Raw genomic sequence first — 12664 nt, forward strand, 5'->3', positions numbered from 1 at the left:
AGTCCTTTTTGAAGTGAGACTTAGGATGCGATCTACTTGAAAGGGAACAGAGTCCCATAACGAGCACGTTTAGCAAGTTGCTTCCCGGCCCCCGGAGTGGCAAGGAACCCCACACTATCGAACGGGACGCTGTTCCCATCCGGGTAGATTCGGGGCCTCGGTGGGGAACTCCCCGTGAAGCCGCACCTAGTCCTGTTTTCTGCACTAAGGAGCGCCATTCGCCGGAACGCCTCAGTGCAAAGATCAGGGTGCCTTTTAGAAATGGCATCCCAATCTCCTGACCCTCCCCCCCCGAAGCGACTCCCCCAAGACCCCAAAGCCCCAACCAACCTATCAGGCCCCCCCTCCCCCCCGCACAAACATGCACAGGACCTGATCTCATTGTGGGAAATATGCAAGCTTGGCACCTTTGCACTGCCAGGCTGACACCGTGGAAGTGCCCCTGCCAGTTGGCAATGCCACCTGAGTAACCTGGCAGTGTCAGGCTGGCACCCAGGTGCATTGCCAAAGTGCCAGGCTGGCAGTATCAGGGTGCTAGGCTAGCAGTGCCAAGGTGCCCAGTTGGCAACAATAGTGCCAGGCTGCCACCCTGCCCAGATTGCAAGCACCTGGGAGCCTCCAATCCTCTGGGCGACCCCCATAAGTGCCATTCCGTCAGGTCCCCATTTGTGGTGACCAGCACTGAATGGCGCTCACCCAAGATCTCCAAGGCAAAGTGGTTAGATCCCAATGCCTTGGTTAGATCATGGGAGAGCAAATTAGAGTGAGACTATCGGTCTCATTGTAATATGTAGATTTCATAAAAAGTGATCTGCCCACAATGGGCAGGATTCATACCGCAAATTCTCAGGAGATCGTATTAGATCTCATAAGGCGTGGTGAGCTGAGTAGATCCCATAAGAGAGATCTCCCAGCATCTTCTGGCTTCAGTTCGGGCATAAAGCACCAGATAGATCGTGCCCTTAGATTCTTGGTCATTGATTTTCCTCTTCCTTTTTGATGAGGTTGAGGGGCGGGATTCTCTGACTCCCCGCCGGGTCGGAGAATCGCCGGGGTGGGGGTGGCGTGAATACCGCCCCGCCGCTCCGACACCGGCTGCCAAATTCTCCGGCGCCGATTTTCGGGCAGGGGCGGGGATCAGGCCGGTCGGGGGCCGTTGGCAGCGGCCCCCCCCAGCAATTCTCCGGGCCCCGATGGGCCGAGCGGCCACCCGCTTTTGGCCAGTCCTGCCGGTGTGAAATGGACATGGTCCATCCCGGTTGGACCGTCTAGCGGGGTCCTCGGGGGGATCCGGCCCTGGGGTGGGGGGGGGGGGGCTCCCATGGTGGCCTGGCCCGCGATCGGGGCCTACTGATCTGAGGGCGGGCCTGTGCCATGGGGGCACTCTGTCCTTCCATGCCGGCCTGTGTAAGGCCCCGCGATGGCCGGCGCGGAGAAGAATCCCTGTGTGCATGTGCAGGAAAAACGCTGCCGGTTCTGCGCATGCGCCAACTCGCGCCGGCCCATGGCGACCATTCGCCGCCGGTTGGCGCGGCGCCAACCCCCCCCCCCCCCCAGCGCCGGCCTAGCCCCCGGAAGTGCGAAGGATTCCGCAACTTCCGGGTGGCCCGACGCCGGAGTGGTTCGCTCCGCTCTTGGAGCCGGCGTCGGGCCATCGCGCCAAGTGCAGGAGAATCCCATCCAAGGTCTTCATAGCTTTTGACTCAGAAGGGAGAATTCTTGATTGTGAAGGAAATATAATCAGACCATAAGATGGAGGAGCAGAAGTAGGCCATACGGCTCATCGAGTCTGCTCCGTCACTCAATGAGATTGTGACCGATCTGATATGATAATCCTCAACTCTATTTTCCCATTTTAACGCCATAACTCTTGATCCTCTTGATGATTAAAAATGTGTCTATCTCAGCCTTGATAATGTTTCCAGTAACTGTTTTTCCCTGTACTGGAGCATCACCTGTAACCTACCATTAATTTGTAGCTTAAACCTGCCTAGACCATAGAGCTGAGTTTCAGTTGGCTTCAGGCATTGCGTTACTAACCACGGTTCTTTGTCTGATGAAACCGTGACATTTGCTTCTGTATCCAGCTTGAAGTTGACACAAATGTCTGCATTCCAGAATGCGCACTTGGGTCTTTGATTTCACCCACAAAACATTTTTGTTCCTTGCTTGTCAAAATTACTCAATTTCATGAATGGCCTTGTGCGTGAACACTTTCTCATTATCTTCCATAAATTTAATGGTTTTAGTTCTGCATTCCTTCCGAAAGTGTCTAAATGTTTTGCAGTGAAGGCATTCTGCAGTGCTTGCAGTACACTGTTGTGCCTATGGGACCTTTTGGCGCCACACATGGTTTGCTGGTGTCTTGCACTTTTCCTCCACATGAAGTCTTGTTCCCTGGAGTTTCTTTGACATTCCTTTGCTTAATAATCTGTATTGTCACAGACGGTATTCTGAGCCAAGGTTTTTCTTCACCTCTCAGAATTTCCCTATTCAGTTTACAGATCTCGGATTATCTCACCAACTGTATTGCCTTCTCCAAAGTTAAGTCTTCACTGGATTGCAATAGATCTGATAGGGTATCAGAAGTAGCACCAACTACAATGCGGTCTTGTATTAATTCTGTTTCCATATTTGCAACCTTCAGCCAGTCTGCAAAGGTCGTTAGTAAATGTATTCACTAGTTCACCTGGTTTATGGACCCTTTTGTTGAATTTGGTCCTTTCTAGAGTATTTTGAAACATGACATGAAACATGACAAGTTGTAAGTATAACATGTTTGGAAGTAACCAATACCTTTGAACCTATTGTTCCCAAAGCTTTCCACAACTGGGCTTTTCTTCAGGTCTAATTTGGTTCTGTTTTTGAGTAAATGAGAAAGATTCATTACTATGAGATGAGTTGTCAATAATTCCATCATCACAACATATGACTACCAGGATGGTACAAGACAAACAAGTGTCATGTGAGAGTACCTTTAAGAAATGGGCGTTTAATAAATGTACCTTTAAGAAATGGGTGTTTATCAGTGATGTCAGAGTGTGGGCGGAGCTAGGCTGTCTGTCAGCTTTTTTACTTTCGTTTTAGGTTATTTGCTGCAGAGTGTTTTAGTTTCATTTTCAGTGTTGGAGCTGAAGCCAGACAAAGCAAGTGTACTGTTGATCTCTCTGCCATGAAAAGACTATCTCTAGATCATTTGGTGAATTCAGAATTATAAATGTTTTCAGTAGTGAATGTAGACCTGATGTGCTTCTGTTAAAAGGTGTTCCTTTTGTCTTCTGGATGTTGTTTGGGAGGATGTTGTTTGGGAAGTTATTAAGGATTACTTAGTGTTGTATACTTTGGGGGTTGTATTTGAATGAATGGTTGCTAAGATGTTCACTGTATGTTTTAAAAAGGTTAACTTGAGTTCATAGAATAAACATTGTTTTGCTTTAAAAAATACTTTTCCATTTCTGCCGTACCACACCTGTAGAGTGGGCCGTGTGCTCCCCATACCACAATCTATTAAAAGTTGTGGGTCAGGTGAACTCCATAAGACACTTTGGGGTTCTCTAAACCCTGGCCTATAACACAAGATGGACCTTGGTTTTATTTTTTCTTGCACTGAAACGTTCCGATGGATGGTGTAACTTACTATGAGCACACATTTAAAAGGCAGTAGATTGAGTACTACATGCCTCACTGTAAATAAATGCAATTCATGTCAAGTTACTGTCAAAGTGGTTGTATGCTTGCAGTCTGAAGAAAGTATATTATAACTCAGTCTTGTAAAGAAAAAGAGTGCACAGGAGAAAAAACAAATGAATCTAACAGTAAGTTTGGCACAGGTAGCATGTAAAGTATTTTGCTAAACTAATGGAGCTGAACATCTTAGCAGGAAGTATGTAACATTTGTGAATAAGGGGGGTAATTAACAGTCACATGTTTTAGTTATGTATTTTTAAGGTATTTATCAACAGAAATTTTAGAGAACAAAACTATTTCACTAGTATGAAGTATCTGAAGATATTTGCAATTGGAAGCAATAAAAAAAGGTCAGGACAGTCTTTTCTGTTGTTTATATTTAGATGTTTGATTTATTTTACACAACTGAAGATTATTTTTATTTTTTTTCAGGATGGGTACTTTCTATTCTCCTGGTTTAATTGGCATTAATATTCTGCGGCTGTTGACGTCCATGTACTTTCAGTGCTGGGCTGTGATGTGTTGCAATGTCCCTCAGTCAAGAGTTTTCAAGGCATCGGGATCTAATAATTTTTATATGTCATTGTTACTGTTGATCTTGTTCCTAAGCTTATTGCCAGTTGTCTACACCATAATGACATTTACCCCCTCATTTGATTGTGGGCCATTCAGGTAATCAATTTAAAATATAATATAATGTTTGAAGAATGTATTCTTGTTTTAAATCTAAAATGTTCTCTCTTACATGATTAAAAGACATGTATTAAGTTCTTTTACATTTTATTCTGTTATTCACATGTAAACTAATCATGAACCATATACTAATGATATGCTTTCGCTCAAGAAACTGCAGATTAATATGGGATACAATTACATTAATACATTAAACAGTGTCCACACTTCTATTTTTATCATATTATCAAGTATGATCGTAGAATTATAGTTATTGCAGCATGGAAGGAGTTCATTTGACAAATTACACTTCTATTTCTTAGCTCTTCCTCTTATTTCATATTCTTCATTTTCAAATACTTATCCAATTTTCTGTATATTGCTATTGTCTCTGCCTCAGTAGTCACTTCTGTAAAACATTTTATATTTTAATAACTTACCTTGAAAATTTGTTTCTCTAACTTCTTTTAGTAGCTAATAATGAACAAGTTTAGACCTGCTGTAAAATGTACTTGTTTCATGAAATCTGTGAGAAACAGGTTGCTCGGCATTTGACGTGACATTTTAAAAAGAAAAATATAAAGTTGTATCTAAGATAACAGTCTTTTGATCTCATAAATAATTTTTTTAATGGATCTATCATGAGGCTGTTCATCATCTATTGGAGGAGGCACAATTTAATAACAAAATGGGTGTTGGATCGTGCATTACGTACTAAGAAAACATTACATGTGTTCAGGATTTCGAATACATTTTATAATACAATTTCCCAAGAACATAGGAGGACTGAAATTAGTCTAATCGAGGAGGGTATTGTTACAACATGACTGAATATCATGAAAATTGAGACAGGTTTTCTCCCAGCTGGTTGATGTGATCTACCAGATTACTAGCACTGCGGTGGAGACAAATCTTTATCCCTGGTTTTAGTCCTTGTGTACAATGCTATATAAGATCAGCTAGTGTACGCGAACTTTAGATTTATCTACCCATGAACCTGAGTAGAGAAAGTATAGCTAATGATTGGAATTGTTGATGGGAAAATGGAAGTCAGGATCTCTGCCAAAACTGATAAAAGTTAGGAATGTTCCTCAGATATGTGCACATGTGATTCACAGCTTATGGTTTCCTTGTATACAAAAGATTTCTCAGATTCACATCAACTGCAATTTCTCTGATAGCCTGTGAGATTATTGTAATTGTCATGACATTACCAGTCCCGCAAATGGAACTGTACAATCCTGCACAAGGCAATCTTATTAAAGCAGTGCTATAAGTTATGATAAATTAGCATTTAAATTGCTAGAAAAGCTCTGCTGGCGAGTAGCTATCCGTTTTGGCAGCAACGAGGATTTTCCATTAATGAATTACTCATATGCAGAATTACAAATCTGCCCAGTGATAGGGACATAACTTTAATGAATGTTTGTTAATGGAGATTCAAAATGTTGCAATATATGTAAATGAGATAGAAATCTATCATTGATCTGTTATCGATTCATTTTTTTATCCATTGGCCCAAAATACTGAAATTGATTGACAATGGTTTCATTACAAAATTGAAACATTATCTAAACATGACTTTGGAAAATCTTTTGTGTGGGTTTTTTTGAACATATCGTTTGAACGGCGCAACAGATAACACATCATGATGTTTGTGTCAGATGAAAATATCACACAAAAAATGAGCTCAGTATAAAAATGTAGCAGAGCTAATATTGACAGGAGTTTGATGGCTGTGATATAATTGGTAAACTATTGCTGCATGGATTATAGAAGTGACCTTCAGAGAATCAAAACACCCAAATCTCTTTAGGGTTGTAGTACACTTTCTATTTTCTATGTCAACCTCAGGATTATAGTTCGCTGTTGCCTGCTCAAAATAGATATGAATTTTATTAGGGCAGCACGGTAGCATAGTGGTTAGCACAAATGCTTCACAGCTCCAGGGTCCCAGGTTCGATTCCCGGCTTGGGTCACTGTCTGTGCGGAGTCTGCACATTCTCCCCGTGTGTGCGTGGGTTTCCTCCGGGTGCTCCGGTTTCCTCCCACAGTCCAAAGATGTGCAGGTTAGGTGGATTGGCCATGCTAAATTGCCCTTAGTGTCCAAATTGCCCTTAGTGTTAGGTGGGGTTATTGGGTTATGGGGATAGGGTGGCGGTGTGGGCTTGGGTAGGGTGCTCTTTCAAAGAGCCGATGCAGACTCGATGGGCCGAATGGCCTCCTTCTGCACTGTAAATTCTATGAATTATTAGGGTTCGTATGATCTTCTGTTATAACTTTTGCAGAAGATCAATGGAAACGCTGGAGAAATGGCACCATCAGCTGTTTGTTTCCAGGGCTTCTATTCCTCTTCTGCCAAAGTTAATTTGAGAGGTCAGGAGGGGTGGTGGTATTTTCATGAACAACAAAGAACAATACAGCACAGGAACAGGTCCTTCGGCCCTCCAAACCTGTACCGGCCATGATACCACCCTTGGCCAAAACCCTCAGCATTTCCTAATGCCGTATCACTCTATACCCATCATACCCATGTATTTGTCGAGATGTCTTTTGAACGCTATTAATGTATCTGCTTCCACAACCTCCCCTGGCAGCGCATTCCAGGCACTCACCACCCTCTGTGTAAAAAACCTGCCCCGCGTATCTCCTCTAAACTTTGCCCCATGGACCTTAAACTTATGCCCCCTGGTGACTGACCCTTCCACCCTGGGAAAGAGTGCCTGCCCATCCACTCTATCCATGCCTCTCATAATCTTGTAGACCTCTATCAGGTCGCCCCTCAACTTCCGTTGTTCTAATGAAAACAGTCTGAGTCTATTGAGCCTGTCCGCATAGCTAACACCCTCCAGACCAGGCAACGTCCTGGTCAACCTCCTCTGCACTCTCTCCAAAGTCTCCACATCCTTCTGGTAGTGTGGTGACCAGAATTGTGCGCAATATTCCAAGTGTGGCCTGACCAAGGTTCGATACAACTGTAGCATGACTTGCCAATTTTATACTCGATGCCGCGTCCAATGAAGGCAAACATTCCAAATGCTTTATTGACTACCTTGTCCACTTTTGTTGCCACTTTAAAAGATCTGTGGACCTTACTCCCAGATGTGTCTGACTTATTCCTAAGAGTTTTGTCATTTACTGTATATTTGCCCTCTATGTTAGACCTACCAAATTGCATTATCTCACATTTGTCCGGATTAAACTCTATTTGCCATTTCTCTGCCCAAGTCTCCAACCTATCTTTGTCCTGCTGTATCATCTGGCAATCCTCAACACTATCTGCCACTACACCAATCTTGGTGTCATGCGTGAACTTACTAATCAGACCAGCTACATTTTCCTCCAAATCGTTTCTGTATACTACAAACAACAGAGGCCCAAGCACAGATCCCTTTGGAGCACCACTAGTCATAACCTTCCATTCAGAAAAACACACTTCTACTGCTACCCTCTGCCTTCTGTGACTGAGCCAGTTCTGTATCCATCTTACCACCTCACCTCTGAACCTGTGTGACTTCACCTTCTGTACCAGTCTGCCATGAGGCACCATGTCAAAGACTTTTCTGAAGTCCATGTAAACAATACCAACCGCTCTCCCCTCATCAATTATCTTTGTCACCTCCTCAAAAAACTCAATGTTAGTGAGGCACAGCCCTGTCACAAAACCATGTTGTCTATCGCTAGTGAGTCAATTTCTTTCCAAATGCGTATAAATACTGTTCCTGAGAATTCGCTCCAATAATTTACCTACTACCAACGTGAGGTGAGGTTCACCGGCCTATAGTTTTCTTGATTATCCCTGCTACCTTTCTTAAACAGCGGCACAACATTAACTATTCTCCAGTCCTCTGGGACTTCACCTGTAGCCACAGAGGACACAAAGATGTCAGTCAAGGCCCCAGCAATTTCCTCCCGTGCTTCCCTCAGTATTCTGGGGTAAATCTTATCAATCCCAGGAGACTTATCTTCCTTATTACCTTTTAAAACCCAATCCTTTTTGATGTCAACATGTCCCAGACTATCCACACACCCTGGGCGAAATTCTCCGGAAACGGCGCGATGTCCGCCGACTGGCGCCCAAAACGGCGCCAATCAGACGGCATCGCGCTGCCCCAAAGGTGCGGAATGCTCCGCATCTTTGGGGGCCGAGCCCCAACATTGAGGGGCTAGGCCGACGCCGGAGGAATTTCCGCCCCGCCAGCTGGTGGAAACGGCCTTCGTTGCCCCGCCAGCTGGCGCGGAAATGACATCTCGGGGCAGCGCATGCGCGGGAGCGTCAGCGGCCGCTGACAGTTTCCCACGCATGCGCAGTGGAGGGAGTCTCTTCCACCTCCGCCATGGTGGAGGCCGTGGTGGAGGCGGAAGGGAAAGAGTGCCCCCACGGCACAGGCCCGCCCGCGGATCGGTGGGCCCCGATCACGGGCCAGGCCACCGTGGGGGCACCCCCCGGGGCCAGATCGTCCCGCGCCCCCCAGGACCTCGGAGCCCCCCCGCGCCGCCTTGTCCCGCCGGTAAGCTAGGTGGTTTAATTTACGCCAGCGGGACAGGCAATTTATCAGCAGGACTTCGGCCCATCTGGGCCGGAGAATCGAGCGGGGGGGCCCGCCAACTGGCGCGGCGCAATTCCCGCCCCCGCCGAATATCCGGTGCCGGAGACTTCGGCAACTGGCGGGGGCGGGATTCACGCGGGGGGTCGGAGAATGTCGCCCAAGATCCCAGAATCATCATAATAATAATCAATAATAATCTTTTTTAAATTATTGTCACAAGTAGGCTTACATTAACAGTGTAATGAAGTTACTGTGAAAATCTCCTTGGCGCCTGTTCGGGTACATTGAGGTAGAATTCAGAATATCCAATTCACCTAACAGCACGTCTTTTGGGACTGTGGGAGGAAACCGGAGGACACGGAGGAAACCCACGCAGACACGGGGAGGATGTGCAGATTCCGCATTGACAGTGACCTAAGCCGGGAATCGAACCTGAAACCCTGGCGCTGTGAAGCCGCAGTGTACTACCACTGTACTACCGTGCCGCCCAAAGTCTTTTACTTTGGTGAAAACTGATGTAAAGTACACATTTAGTACCTCTCCTATTTCCTCTGGCTCAACACATAGATTCCTCCCACTGTCCTTAAGTGGTAAACGGCTGTTTAGCCTTTTTTAGCCCCACTGTTAAAAGGCTGGGAACAGACAAAGCCTGCGTGGAATATAAGGAAAGTAGGAAGGAACTTAAGCAAGGAGTCAGGAGGGCTAGAAGGGGTCACGAAAAGTCATTGGCAAATAGGGTTAAGGAAAATCCCAAGGCTTTTTACACCTACATAAAAAGCAAGAGGGTAGCCAGGGAAAGGGTTGGCCCACTGAAGGATAGGCAAGGGAATCTATGTGTGGAGCCAGAGGAAATGGGCGAGGTACTAAATGAATACTTTGCATCAGTATTCACCAAAGAGAAGAAATTGGTAGATGTTGAGTCTGGAGAAGGGTGCGTAGATAGCCTGGGTCACATTGAGATCCAAAAAGACGAGGTGTTGGGTGTCTTAAAAAATATTAAGGTAGATAAGTCCCCAGGGCCTGATGGAATCTACCCCAGAATACTGAAGGAGGCTGGAGAGGAAATTGCTGATGCCTTGACAGAAATCTTTGGATCCTCGCTGTCTTCAGGGGATGTCCCGGAGGACTGGAGAATAGCCAATGTTGTTCCTTTGTTTAAGAAGGGTAGCAAGGATAATCCCGGGAACTACAGGCCGGTGAGCATTACTTCAGTGGTAGGGAAGCTACTGGAGAGAATTCTTCGAGACAGGATCTACTCCCATTTGGAAGCAAATGGACGTATTAGTGAGAGGCAGCACGGTTTTGTGAAGGGGAGGTTGTGTCTCACTAACTTGATAGAGTTTTTCGAGGAGGTCACTAAGATGATTGATGCAGGTAGGGCAGTGGATGTTGTCTATATGGACTTCAGTAAGGCCTTTGACAAGGTCCCTCATGGTAGACTAGTACAAAAGGTGAAGTCACATGGGATCAGGGGTGAGCTGGCAAGGTGGATACAGAACTGGCTAGGCCATAGAAGGCAGAGAGTAGCAATGGAAGGATGCTTTTCTCATTGGAGGGCTGTGACCAGTGGTGTTCCACAGGGATTAGTGCTGGGACCTTTGCTCTTTGTAGTATATATAAATGATTTGGAGGAAAATGTAACTGGTCTGATTAGTAAGTTTGCAGACGACACAAAGGTTGGTGGAATTGGGGATAGCGATGAGGACTGTCGGAGGATACAGCAGGATTTAGATTGTTTGGAGACTTGGGCAGAGAGATGGCAGATGGAGTTTAATCCGGACAAATGTGAGGTAATGCATTTTGGAAGGTCTAATGCAGGCAGGGAATATACAGTGAATGGTAGAACCCTCAAGAGTATTGAAAGTCAAAGAGATCTAGGAGTACAGGTACACAGGTCATTGAAAGGGGCAACACAGGTGGAGAAGGTAGTCAAGAAGGCATACGGCCTGCTTGCCTTCATTGGCCGGGGCATTGAGTATAAGAATTGGCAAATCATGTTGCAGCTGTATAGAACCTTAGTTAGGCCACACTTGGAGTATAGTGTTCAATTCTGGTCGCCACACTACCAGAAGGATGTGGAGGCTTTAGAGAGGGTGCAGAAGAGATTTACCAGAATGTTGCCTGGTATGGAGGGCATTAGCTATGAGGAGCGGTTGAATAAACTCGGTTTGTTCTCACTGGAATGAAGGAGGTTGAGGGGAGACCTGATAGAGGTATACAAAATTATGAGGGGCATAGACAGAGTGGATAGTCAGAGGCTTTTCCCCAGGGTAGAGGGGTCAATTACTAGGGGGCATAGGTTTAAGGTGAGAGGGGCAAGGTTTAGAGTAGATGTACGAGGCAAGTTTTTTACGCAGAGGGTAGTGGGTGCCTGGAACTCGCTACCGGAGGAGGTGGTGGAAGCAGGGACGATAGTGACATTTAAGGGGCATCTTGACAAATACATGAATAGGACGGGAATAGAGGGATATGGACCCAGGAAGTGTAGAAGATTGTAGTTTAGTCGGGCAGCATGGTCGGCACGGGCTTGGAGGGCCAAAGGGCCTGTTCCTGTGCTGTACATTTCTTTGTTCTTTGTTCTTTGTTCTTTGGTCCAATCCTTTCCCTGGCCACCCTCTTGCTTTTTATGAATAAAAAGCTTTGGGATTTACCTTAATCCTACTAGCCGAGGACCTTTCATGACCCCTCCTAGTCCTCCTAATTTCCCGCTGAAGTACCTTCCTACTTTCTTTATACTCCCCAAGTTGCGACTGTCCCCATCCTTCTAGACCATACAAAATCCTCTTTTTTTTTATGAGGTTCACAATATCCCTCATTATCCAAGGCTCCCTAAACTTCCCATACTTATCCTTCGTTCTCTCTGGAATGTGACTTTTGTGAATCCTAATCAACTGTCGCTTGAAAGACTCCCACATGTCCGATGTTGATTTACTCTCCAACAGCCACAACCAATCCAAATTCTTCAATTCCTGTCTAATGTTATTGCAATTTGCCTTTCCCCAGTTTAGCACCTTAATCCGAGGGTTACACTCATCCCTAACTAAAAGTACGTTCAAATTTACGGAATTGTGACCACTACTCCCAAAATGTTCCCCTACTGAAACCTCAACCACCTGTCTAGGCTCATTCCCCAATACCAAGTCCAGTACTGCCCCTTTCCTAGCTGGACTGTCTACATATTGCATCAAGAAGCTTTCCTAGATACACTTAAAAAAATCTCTGCCCCATTCAATCCCCTAGCACTAAGTAAGTCCCAGTCAATATTGAGGAAGTTAAAATCTCCTACCACAACAACCCTGTTACTTTTGCACCTATCCAAAATCTCTCTACCTATCTGCTCCTCTAGCACTCGCTGGGAGATGGGGGGCCTGTAATAAACCCCCAACATTGTGATTGCCCCCTTCCTGTTCCTGAGCTCTACCCAGATTGCTTCAATGTTTGAGCCCTCTGAGAGGTGTCCCCCCGCAGTACGGCTATAATATTTTTCTTAACCAGCAATGCTACTCCCCCACCCCTTTTACATCCTCCTCTATTTCGCCTGAAGCATCTATATCCTATAATGTTCAGCTGCTAACCCTGCCCTTCCTTTAACCGCATTTCTGTCATAGCCGCAACATCATAGTTCCATGTACTGACCACTGCTCTAAGTTCACCTATACTACACTGCTATACTTCTGGCACTGAAACAAATATACTTCAGACCACTGTGTTTCAGTAGGCAAGGTGATGTTGTTGTTCTCTTACTTTTGTTCTCT

General features: G+C 45.5%; 1 protein-coding gene across 1 annotated transcript in view; it reads left to right on the forward strand.

Annotated features, from left to right (window-relative positions):
- The window catches only part of LOC140430124 (transmembrane channel-like protein 2-B), a 187363-nt gene that overhangs the window by 144985 nt on the left and 29714 nt on the right, over window positions 1-12664 (forward strand). The window contains exon 16 of the mRNA XM_072517637.1: window positions 4120-4359. Coding sequence (XP_072373738.1) covers window positions 4120-4359 — 240 coding nt within the window. The remainder of the gene's footprint in view (window positions 1-4119; window positions 4360-12664) is intronic.

This window comes from Scyliorhinus torazame, chromosome 9, assembly GCF_047496885.1.
Source record: "Scyliorhinus torazame isolate Kashiwa2021f chromosome 9, sScyTor2.1, whole genome shotgun sequence".
In the NCBI taxonomy this organism is placed as follows: domain Eukaryota; kingdom Metazoa; phylum Chordata; class Chondrichthyes; order Carcharhiniformes; family Scyliorhinidae; genus Scyliorhinus; species Scyliorhinus torazame.